General features: G+C 59.6%; 8 protein-coding genes across 8 annotated transcripts; 5 read left to right on the plus strand and 3 right to left on the minus strand.

Moving 5' to 3' along the window:
* Positions 1-713, plus strand: TRAVEDRAFT_171044 (DUF1768-domain-containing protein; the record flags this gene model as incomplete). Its single annotated transcript, XM_008042632.1, has 2 exons — positions 1-211; positions 335-713. The coding sequence occupies exons 1-2, from the start codon at positions 12-14 to the stop codon at positions 711-713; spliced, it is 579 nt and encodes a 192-aa protein (XP_008040823.1). The 5' UTR covers positions 1-11.
* Positions 714-972: 259 nt separating this feature from the next.
* TRAVEDRAFT_30280 (iron reductase) lies at positions 973-3287 on the plus strand. Its single transcript, XM_008041926.1, has 6 exons — positions 973-1115; positions 1171-1457; positions 1514-1913; positions 1965-2133; positions 2187-2646; positions 2706-3287. The coding sequence occupies exons 1-6, from the start codon at positions 1066-1068 to the stop codon at positions 3173-3175; spliced, it is 1836 nt and encodes a 611-aa protein (XP_008040117.1). The 5' UTR covers positions 973-1065; the 3' UTR covers positions 3176-3287.
* Positions 3288-3787: 500 nt separating this feature from the next.
* On the plus strand, positions 3788-4821 carry TRAVEDRAFT_49865 (uncharacterized protein; the record flags this gene model as incomplete). Its single annotated transcript, XM_008042183.1, has 3 exons — positions 3788-3923; positions 3993-4131; positions 4191-4821. The coding sequence occupies 3 exons, from the start codon at positions 3788-3790 to the stop codon at positions 4819-4821; spliced, it is 906 nt and encodes a 301-aa protein (XP_008040374.1).
* Positions 4822-6009: 1188 nt separating this feature from the next.
* TRAVEDRAFT_73314 (uncharacterized protein) lies at positions 6010-7066 on the minus strand (the record flags this gene model as incomplete). The annotated part of the gene is made up of 6 exons (XM_008042633.1): positions 6010-6088; positions 6143-6312; positions 6366-6445; positions 6507-6784; positions 6838-6953; positions 7024-7066. 6 exons carry the CDS (start codon positions 7064-7066, stop codon positions 6017-6019), a joined length of 759 nt encoding a protein of 252 aa, XP_008040824.1. The 3' UTR covers positions 6010-6016.
* A 499-nt stretch (positions 7067-7565) lies between these two features.
* Positions 7566-9304, plus strand: TRAVEDRAFT_49867 (uncharacterized protein; the record flags this gene model as incomplete). The annotated part of the gene is made up of 5 exons (XM_008042184.1): positions 7566-7911; positions 7968-8106; positions 8163-8880; positions 8934-9204; positions 9258-9304. 5 exons carry the CDS (start codon positions 7566-7568, stop codon positions 9302-9304), a joined length of 1521 nt encoding a protein of 506 aa, XP_008040375.1.
* A 192-nt stretch (positions 9305-9496) lies between these two features.
* Positions 9497-10689, minus strand: TRAVEDRAFT_127653 (uncharacterized protein; the record flags this gene model as incomplete). Its single annotated transcript, XM_008042634.1, has 7 exons — positions 9497-9611; positions 9671-9842; positions 9898-9974; positions 10034-10218; positions 10271-10364; positions 10423-10513; positions 10575-10689. Coding segments are annotated over 7 exons (849 nt in total), but the record flags the coding sequence as incomplete, so codon positions are not given.
* Positions 10690-11497: 808 nt separating this feature from the next.
* Positions 11498-15581, minus strand: TRAVEDRAFT_49869 (uncharacterized protein; the record flags this gene model as incomplete). The annotated part of the gene is made up of 9 exons (XM_008042185.1): positions 11498-11674; positions 11746-11865; positions 11928-12272; positions 12600-12763; positions 13339-13603; positions 13671-14388; positions 14436-14574; positions 14630-15109; positions 15362-15581. The coding sequence occupies 9 exons, from the start codon at positions 15579-15581 to the stop codon at positions 11498-11500; spliced, it is 2628 nt and encodes an 875-aa protein (XP_008040376.1).
* A 301-nt stretch (positions 15582-15882) lies between these two features.
* On the plus strand, positions 15883-16774 carry TRAVEDRAFT_30283 (uncharacterized protein). The gene is made up of 3 exons (XM_008041927.1): positions 15883-15951; positions 16008-16410; positions 16464-16774. The coding sequence occupies exons 2-3, from the start codon at positions 16079-16081 to the stop codon at positions 16717-16719; spliced, it is 588 nt and encodes a 195-aa protein (XP_008040118.1). The 5' UTR covers positions 15883-15951; positions 16008-16078; the 3' UTR covers positions 16720-16774.
* The last annotated feature ends 1823 nt before the right edge of the window (positions 16775-18597 follow it).

Here is an 18597-nt window from a genome sequence, read left to right on the forward strand (position 1 = left end):
CGCCGTACACGATGTCGAAGACAGAGCAGACAGAACTTCACCCGGATGCAGATCTGCCAGTATATTTCTGGAAGCCGGAACAGGAGTACGGATGGGCGTCGCAGTGGTACCACTCCCCCTTCACCGCGCGCGTCACCCTCCCGAGCGGCGAGGAGCGCGAGGCCGTCTTCCCGACCGCAGAGCACTGGATGATGGCCCAGAAGGCGCTCCTGTTCGAAGACCAGGCCATCTTTGAGTGCATCATCCCCTCCTCCGCGCCCGCGCAGGCACCCCCAACGACTGCGGAGCCCGCTCCCTCGACTCCTGGGGGCCCGGCGCGCCGCACGCGCAGCAGCCACAAGCCTACAGCCGTCGCGCCCGTCGCGAAGGCACGCCCGCGCACGCGGTACCCGAGCGCAAAGGAGTGCAAGTCGCTCGGACGGAAGGTGCAGGGGTTCGAGGACGCGGTGTGGACGCGCGAGCGCGTGCGCATCGTGCGCGAGGGCACGCTGCACAAGTTCCGGCAGCATGCGGGGATACGCGGCGAGCTGCTCGCGACGGGCGGGCGGGAGCTCGTCGAGGCGAGCCCACGCGACAGGATCTGGGGTATCGGGTTCGGGAGGGCGGGCGCGGAGAGGGTGGATCGGGAGGCGTGGGGGCTGAATTTGCTGGGGAGGGCGTTGATGGAGGCACGGGCGGTGTTGAGGGCGGAGGTCGCGGAAGGGCGCGCGTGAGGACTGGGGTGGGCGACGGGTGGTTGGGAGGCACAGGCCGAGGGGGCCGAGAGGACAAACGAATGAGACAGCTGCTATAGGAGGGTTTGAGTACCGTCACTGTCAGGAGTACTCAGAATGGATGAGCGCGATGGCCGACGCACGGGTGTGGTTACAGGCGCTTGCTGTGAAATAATTATTCTGCTTGTGTTTGTTCGAACCAAACAATGGTGAAAGAAGGAGACAGAGATATCTGCAGCGACGGCTCTCAAGGCGACGTCCACCATCTGCTTGCAAGTCCCCCCGCAAGCCAGGCCGCCCTACCCTCGACATTCAGGCTCGCTACCAAGCTTGAAGTCTTACGACCTCCATCATGTCTTACGGGGCCGCGCCTGTGATCCCTACCGAGCTGCAGCAGTACAAGTGCGCTCCCCACCGCAGCCAACTTTTCCGTGCTCGTGCTAATCAACGAACGCAGCTCCTACGTCGAGGATCCCAAATGGCAGCGTAAATTCTCCATCATCTGGGCCGCGGGTGTCGGCATCGCCGTGCTCGCCGCCGCTCCTCAGGTCTTCCGTGCCCTCAGGCGAGGTCGGCTATTCCGCGGATGGCTCTTCGGCGTCTCCGAGGGCCGGAATTACACTCCTGCAGTGGGTAACGACGTCGTCCCACCAAAGTCAAAGCGCAGGGTCTTTGGCCTGCTCGAGACATTGGGTTCGGTCTCCCTCTGGAGCTTACCGGGCATCGAGCTGGATATCGGACAGAGTAAGCGTCTGTCTACACACATCCGTATTCCTACGCTGAACATATTGCGCTTTCAGTGGTCGTGATCGCAGCATACCTTGCTGTCCTGATTGTTTGCATCACGATGAACGTCCCTCTAACGGACAACCCCAACAGAGCCGGCTTCCTTGCGCTCGCGCAGTTCCCCGTCGTGTTCCTCTTTGGGACGAAGAACTCCATCCTCTCGCTCCTCCTTGGCCCTGGCCACGGCTACGAGAAGCTCAACTACATTCACCGTTGGTCTGGTAGAGGCATGTTTATCGGCTCCGCAGTACACGGTGCCATCTGGATCAACAACCACCTTGTGTATGACCTCCCTATCCTCGGTCAACAGAAGGAGACTTCCGGTGTCGCCGCTTTCGGCGTGCTGTGCGTCATTGTGCTCACGTCTTTCCGACCCATACGGCGCCTCTTCTACCAGTCGTTCTTCATCGTCCAGTAAGTCCTCCACGTACTGTCAGGATCGACCTAGCTAACAGCTTTTTCCAGCGTGCTTGGCTATGTTGCTTTCTTCATCACCATCTGCTACCACACCACCTACGCTGCTCCGTGGATCTTCCCGCCATTGGCATTCTATGGATTCGACATGCTCCTGCGTCTGTTCCGTTACCGCATCAAGGATGCGACACTTGTCCCCGTCGACGGCAACATGACCCTGGTGAGCTCATAGTACTTCGACTTTCTATCTAATATGCTAACGGTGTTATACAGATCCATGTTCACGACTGCAACGATGGATGGGTCGCCGGCCAGCACGTCCGCCTCCGGGTTTTCTTCTCAGGCCGCGTCTTCGAGTCGCACCCTCTCACTATTATCAACGCACCTGCAGCGACATCATGCCTCTCCGGCAACTCGCTCACGCTTGCCGCGCGCGTCCACGGTGACTGGACCCGCGCGATCAACGAGTACGCGAGCAAGGAACAGGAGCGCCTCGTCATGGAGAAGGGCGAGCAGCCCGGCGTACCGGTGCAGGTCATGCTGGACGGGCCCTACGGCGGGTCCAGCGTCGACCTCGGGGACTACGAAAGCGTGCTGCTCGTCGCCGGCGGCTCGGGTGCAACATTCACCCTCGGTCTTCTCGACGACATCGTTGCGCGCTGCGTAAAGCTCGGTCGGCGGAACGGGGAGAAGACGCGCCGCATCGAGTTTGTGTGGTGCATCCGGTCATTCGGTAAGCAGCGCATGCTCACCGTCCTCTGCTCGGCGAAACTCATACCGTTCTCTCCTTAGGCGCCATCGAGTGGTTCGCGCCGATGCTCACGGAGATCGCGAACACGGTCGCGGGCACGTCGCTCGACCTGCACGTCTCCATCTACGTCACCTGCCTCTGCAACCCCGAGGCGATCCCCCCGATCCCGAACTCGGACGTCACGATCACGCGCCCGTCCGTGACCGCGCTCCTCCGCGACCTCGTCACCCCGCCCGCCCCGCACGCGCACACGGTCGCGATGCGCGCGGACGCGGACTCCAAGTCGCTCGAGAGCGAGTCGCACGAGGGCGCGGACACCGAGGCAGAGGCGGAGAAGCCGTCCGCGTCGGCGCGGTTGAGCTGGGTGGGGCTCGGGGGTGGGGTCGCGGTGTGCGCGGCGGGCCCGGAGTCGCTCACGCGCGAGGCGCAGAACGCGGTTGCGCGGATTGGGCTGACGCGCGGTGTCGAGCTGGGAGGTGTCGGATTGCATACGGAGCTGTTTGCGATCTGAAATCGGAGAGCGTGTTTTGTACGAAGGGACTTTATGATCTTGTTTACGTGTAGTGCTGTATGGATGTGTGTATACTAGGGTACGTCGGTCAACGCGCATGTTTTAAACCGCCTTAAGTCTTCGTCTGTTGCAGGTGTACATCTACAGTACATGTGCATATAGTGCGGGCGTTTGCGTACGTTGAGGTTCCCACGGCTTCTTGTTCTCAACCACCACCTGGGAACTCGTAGCGTCAGTCAGGTGTTTTATAGTAGAGCTCAGAGACCCCTGTTACTTGACGAAATCGAGGTGAGTCTGATATCGCTGAGTTTGCTATTCCCGTATTGAAAAGATTGTGTTGGGTGTAGAAACACGTATCAGGGGGTACTTGGGTGAACCGATGGCCACGGCTTCAAACGGATGTTCACATCTGGTACTTCCACCCGAGCATCGCACACACTCTCTCTCTGGCACAAAATCATACGTTCGCTGTCCAGAGAAGATCAGAGGACTTGCTTTCAGCTTTCGCGGTTCTTCCATGATATCGCACAACATCCCCTCTTCCGCCACGTCACGATCTACTTTTGAGTCGACTTCGATGTATGCCCCGCGGATAGGTTGACCGCCCAGCAGATGACTGCGAGATCGGAACAGGCTGAGCGTACACGGGAGATCCTGCGGCATATTGGGCGGAACATCGAGTTCGCGCAGATCGTCCGCACAATTACTGTTCGCGCCCGCGCGCACTCTCGGCTGAACCCTGATATTCGTAAGTTTTTACACGGTTTAATTCGGTTTTATACGGTATACGTGACTCATTGAGATGAAATTAACGTAGGTATCCTCGAGGATGCTTTTAAATGTTTATCCGACCTGGAATCATTGACCTGGATCAGTCTGCGCCCCCCTCTACCCCCTGTGCTGTGGGAACACCTTGTGAAAGGATCTGGACACACAATCGTATCACTGCGCATTCCGTACGTGCCAACGCATGTTCTATATGTCGACAAGAGCTCAACTTGTTGCGTTGTGCTAGCGTTTCTTATTACACTGACCTATCTTTGCCATGCTTCACGAACATACGCCGCCTCGAATTAGATGGCGACGACGACATGCCCACAGCGGTGGCCCATGACGCTGTCGTCGCCGCTGACAGCGACATGCTCTGCGAGTTTACTCTCCGCGGTCCTGCCTTGCTAATCCACCCTCGGGTTGTTCCGCTTCTCTACCCTGGTTCCTCTCTGCAATCACTCTCAATCGTTCTCTCATTCCCGTCCTTTTACGCACATGGGGACGCTGATCCGGTCTTGAGTATTTTCGGCAACTCCCCGGCCATTCTCCCAAACCTCACATCGTTCAAACTGCTTTTGTCCGCGAAGGCGTCGCGCTCGGGCGTCGTCGCGCTCTCGTCGTTTCTCCGGGACAAACGCAGGCTCGTGCGGTTTGATGTCAGCGTGATGCTGCACATGCATGATGTATCCGGTCTGCGTCCCGTCTTGGAGCTGCTGCCGGAGTTGCCACAGCTACGCACGCTTGGCATCCACTTGGACTGTGGCGGCAAATTCGCGCAGGACGACTTGCGGGCTCTCGACGAATCCCTCCCGGTTGGCCTGTCAAACCTGATGTTGTGCATGGAGAGCTGTCGGGATACGAACACACAGCCGTAGGACTGGCTCCACATGGTCGGTCCCGATGTTGTCTTTCTTGTCGAGCGCTGAGACATACAGATCCTCCACTGTCACAGCTGCAACGGCGCCACCTCCGATATCTTCATTTCCTGCCAGGCATCCAGTTCGACAAAAGGATTTACGATTTCGATCAAATACTCCTCGAGCATATTGGCTCACTGCAGCTTGTCGGATGCGACGCGGTGCTGCGTCGCGTTGAGCGCGATGCATACAGTGGCACGCCTGTGTACGCTCCTCCTCTACGTGATGAGGAGATAGCGAATTTAGAGTGCGAGGATTGGGCGTGGCTCCTGCAGGAGAAACCTCTTGAGAGTCTGTGGAACATCGCTTAGGTTCTCATGATGGTTGCAGACGCGCTCATGTTGTAGCAGCAGCATTAGAAGGCGCAGACACTGGGGGCGGTAACGTACATAGCTCAGGCTATGCCCCTGTCCTCCTTTAGGCGACACGCCGTATGATCTAGCTCTTTTTCTTTTACAAGATTGATGCATTGGGCCTCGTCCTATCTAGAAATAAATCTCTCACGTGTTGCACCATTCAGTCGCGGTCGGAGCCTCACGTACCACGGCGTTGAGGTTGCGTTTGCGTTGATCAGCAATATAGAAGCGGCGATTCCTGAAAGTTTGTACCTTTCAAAGTCGATGCACAACGTTACGTTTGTTGTCTGGGCTATTCACTCTCGTTTGGATGCAGCAACTCTAGAAAGTGAAAAATCAGTGCGTGGGATACGTATACGAGCCGCGGGACAGACACTCACCCGAACGCGGTCCTAAAAAGCTGAACATCAGCGTTATATCGGAACGGTACGCACTGCGATCCATTGAGGCGGCGAGTCGAGCGAGACGGCCGGGAAACAGGTGAGTCGAGAGCCACGAGGTTGAATAGGCAAGTTGTCGTAGCGAAAGACTACGGGTTTGAGTAGATACATGCGAGGTTCATATACGAGGAAGTTCAGGAAAGACGGAAAAGTAAAAGAATGGGAAAGCGGAATTTAGGAAGGCGAGAGGCGAAGAGGGCCTGTCGAGGCGTCGTCAAGGCTCAGTGCAAGGAGACAGCCGTCGCGGCGGGCAATGGCCACAGGAACGAGAGGAACATATAGTGAGCGGCGCGAAGGGAGTGCGGGCGGTACGGGCGCGTGCTCCCGCCTCGCGGGCTCTTTCCGCAAATGGGTATGTCAGATGCGCCGCTGTGCTAGACGCATCTTGGGGTTGACCGGTTGAAGTACACGACGGCATTCCGCAGAGTGCTACAAGCGTCGCATTCAGTGCACGCGATGCGAGCGTACCTTTACGGGACGCACCTCCATGATAGCAAGCGTTTGTGCGGCTTGAGCTTGTTTATAGTTTTCGAGAGCCTCTACTGCGCCAGGCTTCTTCTGCTCGATGTCTTCCCGAAGGCGCTTCAATTCTAAAGTTACACGTTCGACGTCCTCTCTCCAGAAATGACGCCGCTTCCTCAGACCTACGACGTCTGTTCTATGCATGAGAACTTGGCAGGAAACGTTCAAGGTTGGAAATACGTACACATGACATACGGAAGAAGTTCCAGTGCCGTCACGTCAAACTCGGGTGGCTGATTGATGTTTCTAGGCGGCGTGACGCAGCTGTTGAAACGCATCTCATGAGCTGCCAGGCTGTGCGTGGTGAGGATTATGGTAGGCATACTGGCTCTCCATGCAAGAGGCACAAAGCCTGCGCCGCAATTCGAAGAATACGCGCTTTTTGTTCGCGCTGGACCCGCAGACCTGGCAGAAGCTTTTTCCGTACACGAGGTTCGCCCAGTAGGGTTCAGAGACGTCGCTCGGACGCTCCAAGAACGGTGGCGTAGCAAGGCGGGCAGCCTTCCATACTGTCGCCGCCTGACGACTGAGAAGCAGCTGTCTGAAGGATTTTGTCGTCCTGGAAATGCTCAATAGGTCTCGGGGAGTGAGCTTGGAGAATATCTACCCGAATCAATGAGCACGCGCGGCGGGAAATGAAGGACGTTGGAATCTACCTCGAACAAAATGTCGATCGGCATGTTCGGGAGATCGTGTAGAGTTTTCTTGGCCCTTTTACGGGAGACACCTGGCGGCACAGTCTTCTGCAGTCTTGATGCATGAAGATCCGGGTCTTCGTCCAATCTCAGACAGATCAGCAATGTGTCCATGCGGTCGAAAGAATGCATAAGAGGAATACTTACCGCCGTTGCCCGTATCATGGGACATCGACCCACTTGTAGACATGACGCCGCGTCGGTTTGGCTGGTAGCTTTGTAAGTAAATGTACCTGTTAGACTATTATCGATCGGCCTGGTGAGAGGGATGGTGAACTAGGTTGTCGTTAGTACGATAGCGGCCAGTGCAGTGAGGATGTTTTAGCAATATGATTACATAACGTGGGACTGGAGCAATCCGGTGGTTTGGAAAGAATCTTAGGGTGTATTCCACACCTGTCCTGCGTATGTTTTACACTGAAAAATTAGGTCGATCCTGTTCTTTGAAGATTCTACCTCAGGATAGCGCCTGCCATGGTATCAGAGTAAGTATCAGGTGGGCGCCTGCAACCCCTACACGGCGGGTCCCTGGGGGCCTCCCACTGTGCACCGCCACCGCGATGCACGGGCCTCAACCGTAACCGCAACGCTTGCAAGCGCAACGCTTTCGTCTCGCCCCGAGTGTCGCCCATACCCCCACTATCCACAGGTACAGGTAAGCCTGGAGTTCTTATTCTCTCGGCAGGACTATGGACGGTCAGCTCCGACTTCCACTTGAAATCTGGGGCCTGGTCGTCGAATTACTGCCTAAAGAAGACCAAAAGACGTGTCTCTTCGCATCGCGAGTTCTCGGCAACGTTGCTCGCGCCCGTCTGTTTTCCCATGTAACCATACTATTTGGCCTATGGAGACCATTTGGGGCGGAACACAAGGACGATGCCGCAGCGGCGGCATACTTGAATGAGATCGATCAACTCAGCACGAGCAGCTGGGAGATCATGCGCTACATCCGGCGCGACGCTGAATTCGCAAAGCTGATCAAGAAGCTGTCTGTTCGAGCTCACGTCCCCGCCGGGACGGGTACATATGAGCGTCGTAAGCTCTGTAACTCCTGATACGATTTTATTGGCCCGCTGACATCGGAACTTCAGATTGTCTCATCGAGACCCTCGAATCGCTGCCCAGTTTGACGTCGTTCGTCTACCACGGCATGTTCCCGCTGTTACAGCCCGAAACTATTGATGCGCTGGCGAACACTTGCGGCTCGGTATTGACCGAGTTCCGTGCGCCGTAAGAATTTAGATTTCCTTCCCTCTGTAACAACCGCATTCTGACCAATCCGACAGAGTTTTGGGCGGACGCAACTGGCTGGGTCCCGCCTTCTTCGCAAAATTCACCAAACTCGAGAAGCTGGTGTTAGTGAAGGAGCCTTACGAAGACACCCCCGCACGCGGCGACAACTGGGCCGCCCGCGCCTGTATCGAGAAGGTCGCCGAGATGCGCAAGCTCCGGTCTTTGCACGTCGGCGGCGAAGCGATCTGGGCGCTGCCCGTGCGACCCTTCGCGTACCTGCGCGAGCTCGTCATACAGGAGCCGGAAAACCTGGGCGCGATCGGGCTTGTCCTGCGCCACTGCAGCCCGCAGCTCCAGTCGCTCTCGCTCGTCCTCGACAACCTCTGGGTGGAAAAGTACCTGAACGCGGCGTTCGACTCGGACCCCAAGGCGCTGCCGAACCTGCGGTCGTTCAAGCTTGTGATGCACGGCGACAGCTTCAACCGGTACCCGTCCGACGTCTCGGACTTCCTCACGAACAAGAAGCATCTGCGGCGGTTGGACGTCGACTTGAACATGGACCCCGCCGACGCGGGCGTGTACCCGCAGTTCTTCGAGCTGCTGCCCGAGCTTCCGGAGCTCGAGGTTCTCGGCGTATCGCTCTCCGGATACGAGTTCACTAGCGAGAAGCTGAAGCGGCTCGACGGGAAGCTCCCGCTCGGTCTGACGGCGCTTCTCATCCACTTCGACTTCGAGATCAACGACGTGTCTGCGCGCGAGTGGATGGATGTGGTAGGTTTCTTTTTGCTATCGGACTCGATCACACCGCTCAAGCCATCTCACAGTTCCGGAAACGCGAGTCTTTGCGGTACCTGCACATCCTGGACAACCATCGGACACTCGACCTCAAGCAGCAGCTGCTCGAGGACCATCCTGCGCCGCTCGAGCTGGTAGGGTACGGCCCGCATCTGCGCTGGATCGAGCGTGACCCCGAGACCGGTCTGCCTGCGTACTCGCCGCGGTGGTCGGACGCGAAGGTCAGGTTCCGCGAAGTCGAAGACTTCGGGTGCGAGGACTGGGAGTGGCTGTTGAGATACCACGATTGGGGCGAGCTCAGTGAGTCATTGACGTGCCTTCGTTGCGCGCGGATTGCTGAACGCCTGTTACAGATAGTCTATACCCGGGGTTGCCCCGAGAGGCAGATGCACTCGCTTGAGATGCTACGTCGAGCGGATGTTTCAACCGACGCATGTCGTAGTCACAGCTCGGACAGCATCCAGCAATTGCATCATCCTCACTCCTACACGTGGCGCGTGAATCGATGTGATGCTAGCGCTGTACACTATCGACTGACTTCGTCCGGTCGAGTTCCCGATACGCGGCGCTCCTCGTGGACATCTACCGCGCCCTACGCCCCCTCCTCGAGCAACCAACGGATACCCTCCACGAGCTCCGCGCGCACCCGCACCGCGGCGCTAATCGCAGGGTAGCTGTAATGGAACCCGTGCGTCACACCCGCGTACCTGCGCGCCCGTCAGCATCCCCGCACTGATATACAAATATGTAGGAGCATATGGCGCACTCTATATGGCGCACCGCAACGCCCGCGGCGCGCAGCGCGGCCGCGTACGCGCGCGCATCGTCGCGCACGGGGTCGCGGCCCATGCCCTGCACGAACGCGCGCGGGACACCCACGTGCGACGCGTACAGCAGCGGCGAGAAGCGCGGGTCTTCCGGGACCGGGCTGTAGAAGTCTGCGCCCCAGATCAGAAGTTGAAGTCATCTGCGTACGGGGGAGGAGGCACGCACTGATGAGCAGGTCGACCATGGTACGCGGGAGCCCGGGGTCAGCGTCCTCCGCCATCGAGCGCATCGCGGGCTTCAGTCTGTGCGTGCCAGCACGCGGTCAGCACGCGAGCGGCAGGTAGCGGGGGACGCCGCTCACTCGTCGGGGTACACGTCTGGGTGGATGACCATGGGCTCACGGACGACCTGGCCGGTGAGCTGCCTTCCAGGCCCTGCAAAGAAGGGGTCGTCGCGCGCCTCGTGCGCGAGCACCGCGGCGAGGTTCGCGCCGGCGGACTGCCCGCCGACGAGGAAGCCCTTGGTGAGATCTGCTTTGAGGAGGGCCTGGTGTTGGACCACCTGGGGGGCGTGAGGTGAGGAAGATGAGCTTGAAGACTCGGATGTGCAGGGAGAATCGGGGTCGACTTGCCCATTTGAGCGCGGTGAGACAGTCGTCGACCGCGCTTGGGAAGGGGTGCTCCGGCGCGAGACTACAGGGATAACGTAGGTCAGCTCTAGGCGTTTATGGATTCTCCCGCTTAAGCTTACCGGTAGGCAACATTCACAGTAGTCAGTTTAAGATCGACGCTCAGCTTGCGCAGGAAGTAGTCGTCGATCTCGATGCTGCCGACGCTCCAGCCTGCGCACACTGTCAGCCTCCGAACATGCAAAGAACTCGCCCACGCTCGCGGCGTGCTTACCTCCACCATGTATATTGACGAGCACCGGGAACGTCGCGTCGCTGTCCTCCACGACGGGAACGACACACCGGACGACGATCTCCCCGCCCGCCACCGCCACCGCCTCGTCCCGCAATGTGTATGCAGATTCTGCGAGAGATTATAAGCACCCAATTCCGACGCAGCCTCTCGCGTGCGGGAACTCACTCGGAGGAAGGAGCGGCTCTTGGTATGCCTTGTGCGGCGCGATCACGTATTGTTCACACTGCGCACGCGCTTCAGCAATCGTCGGCGTGGGCTGTGGTCCCTCAGCGCCAGCGGTCGGCGCGGTCGGCAGGAGAGCAGCGAGTTCGGGATCGAGGGCCTGCATCGCAGACAGTAAACGGAGATGTGTGCGTTATTGAGTAGACACGCGACGGGCCTTGTTTTATCCTTCCTGCGTCCTGCGCAGCCTATTGCAAGCGGTCTGCAACTGCACCCGCAGGAAGAAGGCGGCGGCGTCGCCTACGTAGTGGCATTGTGGGCGCGGAGTCAGCGGACATGTTTCTCGGGCAGTATGAGAGAGATCGCTGTCGCTAGGACCCGGAGAAACGTATCCGGTGTGGGAGTAGCCGTACACGATACGGGGTCTCGTGAAAGCCGCGTGTGGACACTGGGCGCATAAACGCCATTTTACACCGTTCAAGGGCACATACGGGGGCAGATCGAAGCAGCCTTGCGAACCGTCTGTGGCCGGAGTGCACCATGCGTCAGAAAACCAGCCTGTGTTCACTCGTAGCCAATGGCAAGTTAACTCACTAGTGGGATTCCAATAACGACATCGATGCATATAGGGCTCGGCGGTCGTACTCGGGTTTTATCAAAACAAAGTAGACTTGCGTAGCTGGCATTCATGGTACTACATAACTCGAAGGCGCGACGTGTACGATTCCGCAAACACCACATTACGTGAACATTCCCGCCCCCGCCTCATCATAGTAGATGTCGGCCTGGTACACGTCTTGGCCGCACACGTCTTGGCCGCAATGTCTCAGCAGAGGTGCTGCCAGGTAGTCAATGATGCAACGATTCGCCTGGCACCACTTTTTGTTGGTGCCCTTCCGCTTGTCCAAGTGCATCGTCTGCAAACCGCGACATGCATATGTCAGCAGAGCGGCAGACGAGACAGCCGTACATGACTCTGAAAACTCACTGTCAAGAAGAGTCGGTACTGTTCAGCAATATCGATTAACAGCCTGGCGCGAACCCGGCGAGGATCGCGCTGTGTCCCGTCGATCTCGATCTGCACCCAATGGTCGCCGTATCCCGGCCACTGTACCGGAGTAACGTGAGCAGGTCTATTCGGGCGGCGCATAGGCAGGGAGGGGGGCGTACCGTGATCACGAGCCAGATTTTGTGCAGCTGGCCGTTCATGTGGTGGTGCATAGAATCATCTGAATCATCTGAATAGTCCGTCATATATTGGACAAGCGTGTTTGTGGATCGTGGTGAGAGTGAACCCAAACGCAGCCTGCGGGATAGTTTGTCGGGCTGGAGTCCTGTATCAAACTTGATCGGCTTCCTGAGGGCCTGCGTGAGCCCCCGCACCAGTACTGGGCGCTGTGGGACAAACTCCATTCCGCGGTATTTCGGGCGGTCATCTGGCAACATAACCGGCAAGGTGTCGTAAGGAGGGGGCCTGTTACGGGGAACGTTCGCTTGGGTTGACATTTTGACAGTCTACTTGAGATGAAGTCAGTGGAGTGAGAGGTGTAGAGGCGGGAGGAGGGTGAGGTCGCAGGTCGAGGGGCTGGGGAACTCGTTGCTGGCATAGCAGTTGCCCATCCTGCGCAGTTATATAGCAGGGCGGGGGCTGGCCAGTGTAAGGCGAATGGTGAGAAGGACGGGGTCAAGCGGTGGCGGCCCACGGGCAAAGCGCACAGTCAATGCGTTAGCTAAGTTAGAAGTGATATACCAGGACAGGCGGGGGAAATAAACCAGCGCGCATGCGAGTCACTCATCATGGATGTGCCCCTTGGACCAGCATTGTCCACCGCGCAAACATACGTGGCCCGCAATGATGCGCTTTGACTGCAGACAGCTGGACGGTCCCAGCACAGAACCGTGACCACATAATCCATATAGCTTCGACTCGAGCGGCGCACCGAAACAGATCTTGACAGTGTTCAGCGCACAAGACTCGAGCGCGGTCGTCCAGTAGCACTGTTGCACTGTCAATGTGTAAGCGAACAGATTGTGGCAAAAGGCATGGACGTACGTTATGAGTCGGGGTCTTAGGCCGTGTGCCACTGCTAATGCGGCAAACGCACTGGCGGGAGGCGCCTGGTCCGCAGCGGGTTCATACGTGGCCTGTATTCCAAGCAGCTACATTCAGTGTTCTGTCAGAGGCAAAGCAACGGCCGCTGGTCAGTGTTCATTCAATCTGACAGGGTTAAAGACACTGCGCGTGATGTTGCTGCATTTTATGTCGTTGCTTCGATGCGATCTGCCTGTGTCAATGCATCGTCAGTATAAGTGGAGCTGCGATCGCGCGAGCCTTCTGAAATGCACGAAATTCACGGACGATCCGGTGCAAAGGACTCGACCGTGCCCGGAAGAAAAAGGGAATTGCAGAGAGAAGTGCGACTGTCCCAGACACTACTTATCTGCGCAACGTCGCAGCCTGGCGGACGTGGCGCCAGCATTCCTTGGAGTAATCATATGGCTTCAACGAATCTAGCGCAAACCCACGTCCGTCAGCCTGTGCATAGCGAAAGACGCGACGCGATAGCAGCGCAGCACGCACGCAGACTGGCCCAGTCGTGGCTCCGCAGCAGCCACTCCCAGTCCTCGCATCCGAAATCCTCCACCGTCCGGAAGCCGACCGTCTCATCGTCCCATATAGGTCCGTAGGCGGCTTCACCCGTCGCCGGGTCGCGTTCGAGACTGCTTAGACACGAGCCGTACCCGACGAGTTTGAGGGAGGGCGGGGGATCCTTCAGCAGCAGCTCGCACAAGTCAAATTTGTGCACAAGGACATGGAAATAGGCCAGCAACAGGCGTCGCTTGAGCTGCGGAGACCGAAGAAACAGGCTCAGAGAGGTAGCACCAGCGGGAGGAATCCGAACGGCTGCTTACCATGGCGATCCAGTCTTCTTTCTGGACAGTGTCGTCGGCAGAGTGGAATTCCCAGCTCAGCAGGAGCGCGGACAGTCCTAGCGGAAGGCGCTCGTCCAGCAATCGCAGATGTTCATGCGTGAATGTCGGGACATTGAACATCAGTCCCAAGATCGCGAGCTCCGGAAGACCGGCGAGGAGGTCGAGGAATCGAGTGTAGATGCCCAAATCCTCGAGCGGGATGTCGAGCCTGAGGTCGAGCCGCCGCATCCCAGGCTTGTTCTTGAAGAACGCGAGAAGCGCGTCAAAATTGACGTTGACTAGCTCGGACGCGCAGATGAACTTGAACGATGTGAGGTACGGGAGAGCGTCCGGCGCGGCCTGCAGCGCGAAGAGAGCTTGTGCCCCGCCGGTGGCGCTTACAGTCAAGATATTGAGTGTCCGCAACTGCGCGCAGGTTCGAAATACGACCTCCAGTTTCCCAAGGTTCTCCGTGCGTTGCAAAGAGAGCTCGTATAGCCCAGAGAGCACGCGCAGCGGGGTGTCCCATACTGCATCCCCCAGTACTCGGAGGTGGAGGACGGTGGTGGGCACGTGCTGGACGCTGGTCTTGACAAACGGGTCGGGCTCCGACTCTCCGTAATGGAACAGGTCGCAGAGATTCCCAGCTAGTGAGAGGGCTTGCAGGCTCTTGAACTGCGCGAGGTACTCCGGAGCTCCACCATCGTTGTGCATGGAGCTGGAGACGTGTCAGCCGGCCAAGAATGCGACATCATATCAACGTACCCGATGGTTAATTCATTGAGTGATGTCCCACACGTCTTTACTAGCGCGTCAAATACTGCAAGTGTCAGTGCCGGTGAGATGCCATGCCACTGGAATGACCGCAGATGGGGAAGCGCTTGTAGTGCGTGGATCATCAGTGCTTTGAAGAAACGGTCAGGTTCAAGCAACTAAACGTATACAAAAGGATGGCTTACCGTTGTCCAGCTGTGTCTCTTCTCCCCACTCGCAGTATGCCCGCACGTGGACTGCCTTGACGATCCGTGCGAACTGTGCGTCCCGTGCGATATACCGCAGCATCTCCTTGTTCCTGACAGCGCGTCGTTCCGCGAGCTGGACGTCGTTGTAGAGAATGTGTTCATCATCTTCCTCCACTTTCCATACACCGACACGTATTATTATGCGATGGAAGACGAGAGGGCGGGCAAGGTCACGAAACAGTCCCGAGACCGAAAGACAACTCCGTAGGTCGGCACTCTCCAGGCTTTTCACGATGGCAGCCCAGAGCTCTGTGGGAAGAACAGAGAAGTCATATGCGAGTTTCTGGCTTGTCGCCATGGCCATCCAGATTGGGCTGGCGAGTAATCCGCTCACAGCTGTGTGCAGGACGAAAGGAGAGCTGACGGCCAGTGGCACTCGGAGTGAACGGGGTTCGGGATCAGTAACCGGTGCCGGGCCTGCCGCAGAGGTGCTCAGAGTGAGTGAGTGAGTGAGGCTCGCATGACGCATGCTGCCTGATCGCGGCCCCTTAGGCGCCCGCCCACGTCGCCGTTGGCAGAGGCCCGCTCGATCCACGCCCGCGCCCTCGCCGCTCTCTCGTGCTGTCCTCCCTCGCTTTGCAAACTCGCCGCCAGCCTCGCTCGACTCGCTCTGCGCGCCCCCATGCTCTTGTCCCACTAGCCCCACGTAAGCTTCACGGCCTCACTCACTCTCGCCATCCGCGCCCGCCTCAGGACTTCGCAGGAGCTTCTGCAGCCTGTCCTCAATCTCGAACCCCGCCCACCAGTCGCCGCCGCCGCACTCGACGCCCTGCCGCACCTCCGCCGTCGCATCCCCGCACTGTAGCTCGCCGGTGTGGTCTGTCTCGGTAACCGTCGCCTCCTCGGTCGCGACCGCCGCACTCGGTCCACCTTGCGGCACATCCGCCATCCTCGCGTCTGCGAACATCAATTGGCGCATGGGCCGCCCACTGGAGACCGTCGGCAGCACTGTGGTCTTGCTGCAGGTGAGTCGCCAGCCTCACTGTCTCTCAAATAAGGGCCGCCAGCCATGCGCCCTCAAGCACGCTCCGCCCAGCAGGCGCACCTCAACGCCCCTGTCTGAATCGCTAGGAGAACGTAGGTAGCACACCAACCACGACACCTTCCGACGCGCAAACGCGCCGCACGCGTCCTGCGTTCGCGGCGCCTCTTGCAAGATACACCCCTTCGCCGACCTCCTACCTCCTTCCGACCACGTCGCACGCGCCGAAACGTCCCGAAACTGGACGCCGAGACCGTTACCGGCCCTCGCTCGCGGTGTGTGTATTTCCAGCCCGCGCCGACCCGAACGGTTCTGACCATCTCGTGATTACAGTGCGCCCGTGCGCAGAAACGCGTCTACAACACGTTATACCGCCCCGCCGCGCCTCAGCTATGACATGACGCATGCCCAGGACCGGCGGAACCATCCACGACGTCGCCGACACGGTGCGACAAAGTCCTCGTCCCGCACGCCGGGCCGCGCCCGTCGCCGTGTCCCCGACCCCGCGCTCCGACGGCATGTCTAAACGCTCAGTAGATATGTTGTCTGGCCCCCACGAACCACGGCGCATACGCGCTGCATGCGTCGGCATGAACGATGACGATGGAGCTCGGCTCTCGTGCGGCCGCTCGCATTTGCAACACCCGCATGTCCCGCTCGCCTCCCGCGTCGCTCACGCCCCGCCGCCGCCTGTATCCGCGTGTCCCGGGACGCCCACGCTCTGTGCATGCTTTAGGTGCGTTCCCAGCCCGTCCGCGCGCAAACAACGCTCAACACGCGCGTTATTAGGCGGCCCACCGACGAGCCGACGCCCTCGTGGTCGAACATCGCGCCCTGGGCCTCCCACACTCGGACGGCGGGGCCCATGCGCCAGGACGCACCCGCCCTGCGATTGGCGGCGCGGTCCGCGCAGAAAATATCTCGGCAGTGTCGACCCATTTCATGGGCCGATCGACCGCGCCGCGACGCGCATCGCGCGTCGCGCGCCCGTGCCCTGCTCGGCAGCCGCGCACGCATGCTCAACCGACCGACCCCGCCGTTCTGACTTTCTGAGGAACGTCCGGGGGCGCTGCGCCACGGCGGGACGCAACTGCAACGACATACCCAGGCCGGACGCCCGGCAATGCCGCCGCCGCCGCGCCCCCGCCCCGCATCCCCGCCCTCAGCGGCAGCGTCCATGCACCCGGGGGCCTGTGCCCCCCGCATCTCGGCGCGATCCGAGGAGGTCGGCCGCAGGTCGTCTGCCGCGATTTCATGGGCGTCGACACGGCCAACATCGCGGAAACGCGCGCTGCGCCGCCGTCCGGCGCCCGGCAGCCGTCCGACTCGGCGGGTATGCCCGCAAGGACGCCCTCCACCGCCTCCGCTGCTTGTGACGCACCCCGGGCCCGTATCTCGGGCGCGTCGCGGCGGACGTCTCCAGGCCGGCGCCTGTTTCTGGCGACTCGAGATCGCGAGCGCGGACGGCGCACCGGGGGCTCCTGAAAACGGAACGGCGGGGTCTATGGACTCGCCTTCGCCTGCTCTGCGAATTGCGGCACGATCCGAGGAGAAAAAGGAAATCGAGTGTGTTGGGCGCGGTCGACTTCGCGGGCCCGGAACACGAAAACGCGCGTGGCGCGGCCGTCCCGCGCGCTGCAGCCGTGCTACTCGATGTGTACATCGGGAAGCACCCCCTTCGTTGCCTCCGCTGCGTACGCGGTGCGCACGGCCGCCATCCCGACCGCGTCACGGCGGACAGTTCTCGGCCGGCGCTTAATATTCCCGACGTGAGATCGGCTTCGCGAGCGCGAACGAGCCACCGTGGGCCTCCGAAAATGGAACGGCAGAGTGTAAGAATTGTTGGGCGCACACCCTGCTCATTTTGGAGCGATTGGAGAAGAAAAAGCAAAACTGGTCGGACGGGGCCGACCTTGCGGACTCGATACACGAAAACACGCGTATCCCCACCATCCCGCGCTCTACAGCCACGCAACTCGGTGGGTACACTCAAGGGAGCTCTCTCCGCCGTCACCGCTACTCATGAGGTGTGCAGGGACCGTCTCTCGGCCACGTCGCGGCGGATGGCTCGGGGCCGGTGCCCAGCCTAGCCGACACAACGGCGACTTCGCGCGCGCGGACAACGCGCCGTGTGCTCTTGTAAACTGAACGACAGGCTCAGCCTCTATGGCGGACAGCACGTGAATCGTGGCTTGATCCGCGGAGATTCCGCCGAGTCCGACCTTGCGGGCGTGGAACGCGAACTCGCGCGTACCGCCGCCGTCTCGCGCCATGCAGCCACGCCGCATGGCAGGCGCGCTCATGGGCGTCCTCGGCACAAATACCGGCACGTACGAGCGCGTCGGGCGGCTCTAGGTCGCGGGGGACGTCGACGGTGCACGTCCCAGCGAGGGCGCGCCCGCGTGGACTCTGACACCAGAATGCGCACGGAACGAAAGCACGAGTACGCACCTGGGTCTGCCTGCGAGAGGCTCGCGAGTGGCGCAGTCGCAGATCCTGGGTGTGCGCGTACGACGCGCTCCGAGCTGTAGGTAGTCAGCACCTGTGTTAATGAGCATCAGTGTTGCCTCTTTGCAGACATGTCAGACGGCTCGCTCGTACCTGCGTGCCGCAACACATCGCGCCCGTGGTCCAGGCTCTGATATCTACCACTACCACTACAAGCCTGCCCTCGCCCTCGCCTCCTCGATCGACACCCCGGCCGCGTCCTTCACGCCATGAGTGCTCCGTGCATGGATTCGGCCGTCTGGAAAGTGCGTTAGCGACGTTCCATCCCGGTGCCCCGATACTTACCCCTCGTGGTAGCCCCTACGATCTGCGCCTTGTGCGGTCTTTGCTCGCGTCCAGCATGCACCTCTGCACGTGGAAAGAAAGGACGGGCGTGTTAGCGGCACCATCCGGAACCACAGTTCAGGTACGTACC

This window comes from Trametes versicolor (genome assembly GCF_000271585.1).
Source record: "Trametes versicolor FP-101664 SS1 unplaced genomic scaffold TRAVEscaffold_8, whole genome shotgun sequence".
NCBI classification, from domain to species: Eukaryota; Fungi; Basidiomycota; class Agaricomycetes; order Polyporales; family Polyporaceae; genus Trametes; species Trametes versicolor.

Coding starts and splice junctions, on each gene's coding strand:
- TRAVEDRAFT_30280 (XM_008041926.1), top strand. CDS start 1,066: ATGTCTTACGGGGCCGCGCCTGTGATCCCTACCGAGCTGCAGCAGTAC. Junction 1,116..1,170: donor ACCGAGCTGCAGCAGTACAA/GTGCGCTCCCCA, acceptor CAACGAACGCAG/CTCCTACGTCGAGGATCCCA. Junction 2,647..2,705: donor GTGGTGCATCCGGTCATTCG/GTAAGCAGCGCA, acceptor TTCTCTCCTTAG/GCGCCATCGAGTGGTTCGCG.
- TRAVEDRAFT_30283 (XM_008041927.1), top strand. CDS start 16,079: ATGCCCAGGACCGGCGGAACCATCCACGACGTCGCCGACACGGTGCGA. Junction 16,411..16,463: donor ACGCTCTGTGCATGCTTTAG/GTGCGTTCCCAG, acceptor GCGCGTTATTAG/GCGGCCCACCGACGAGCCGA.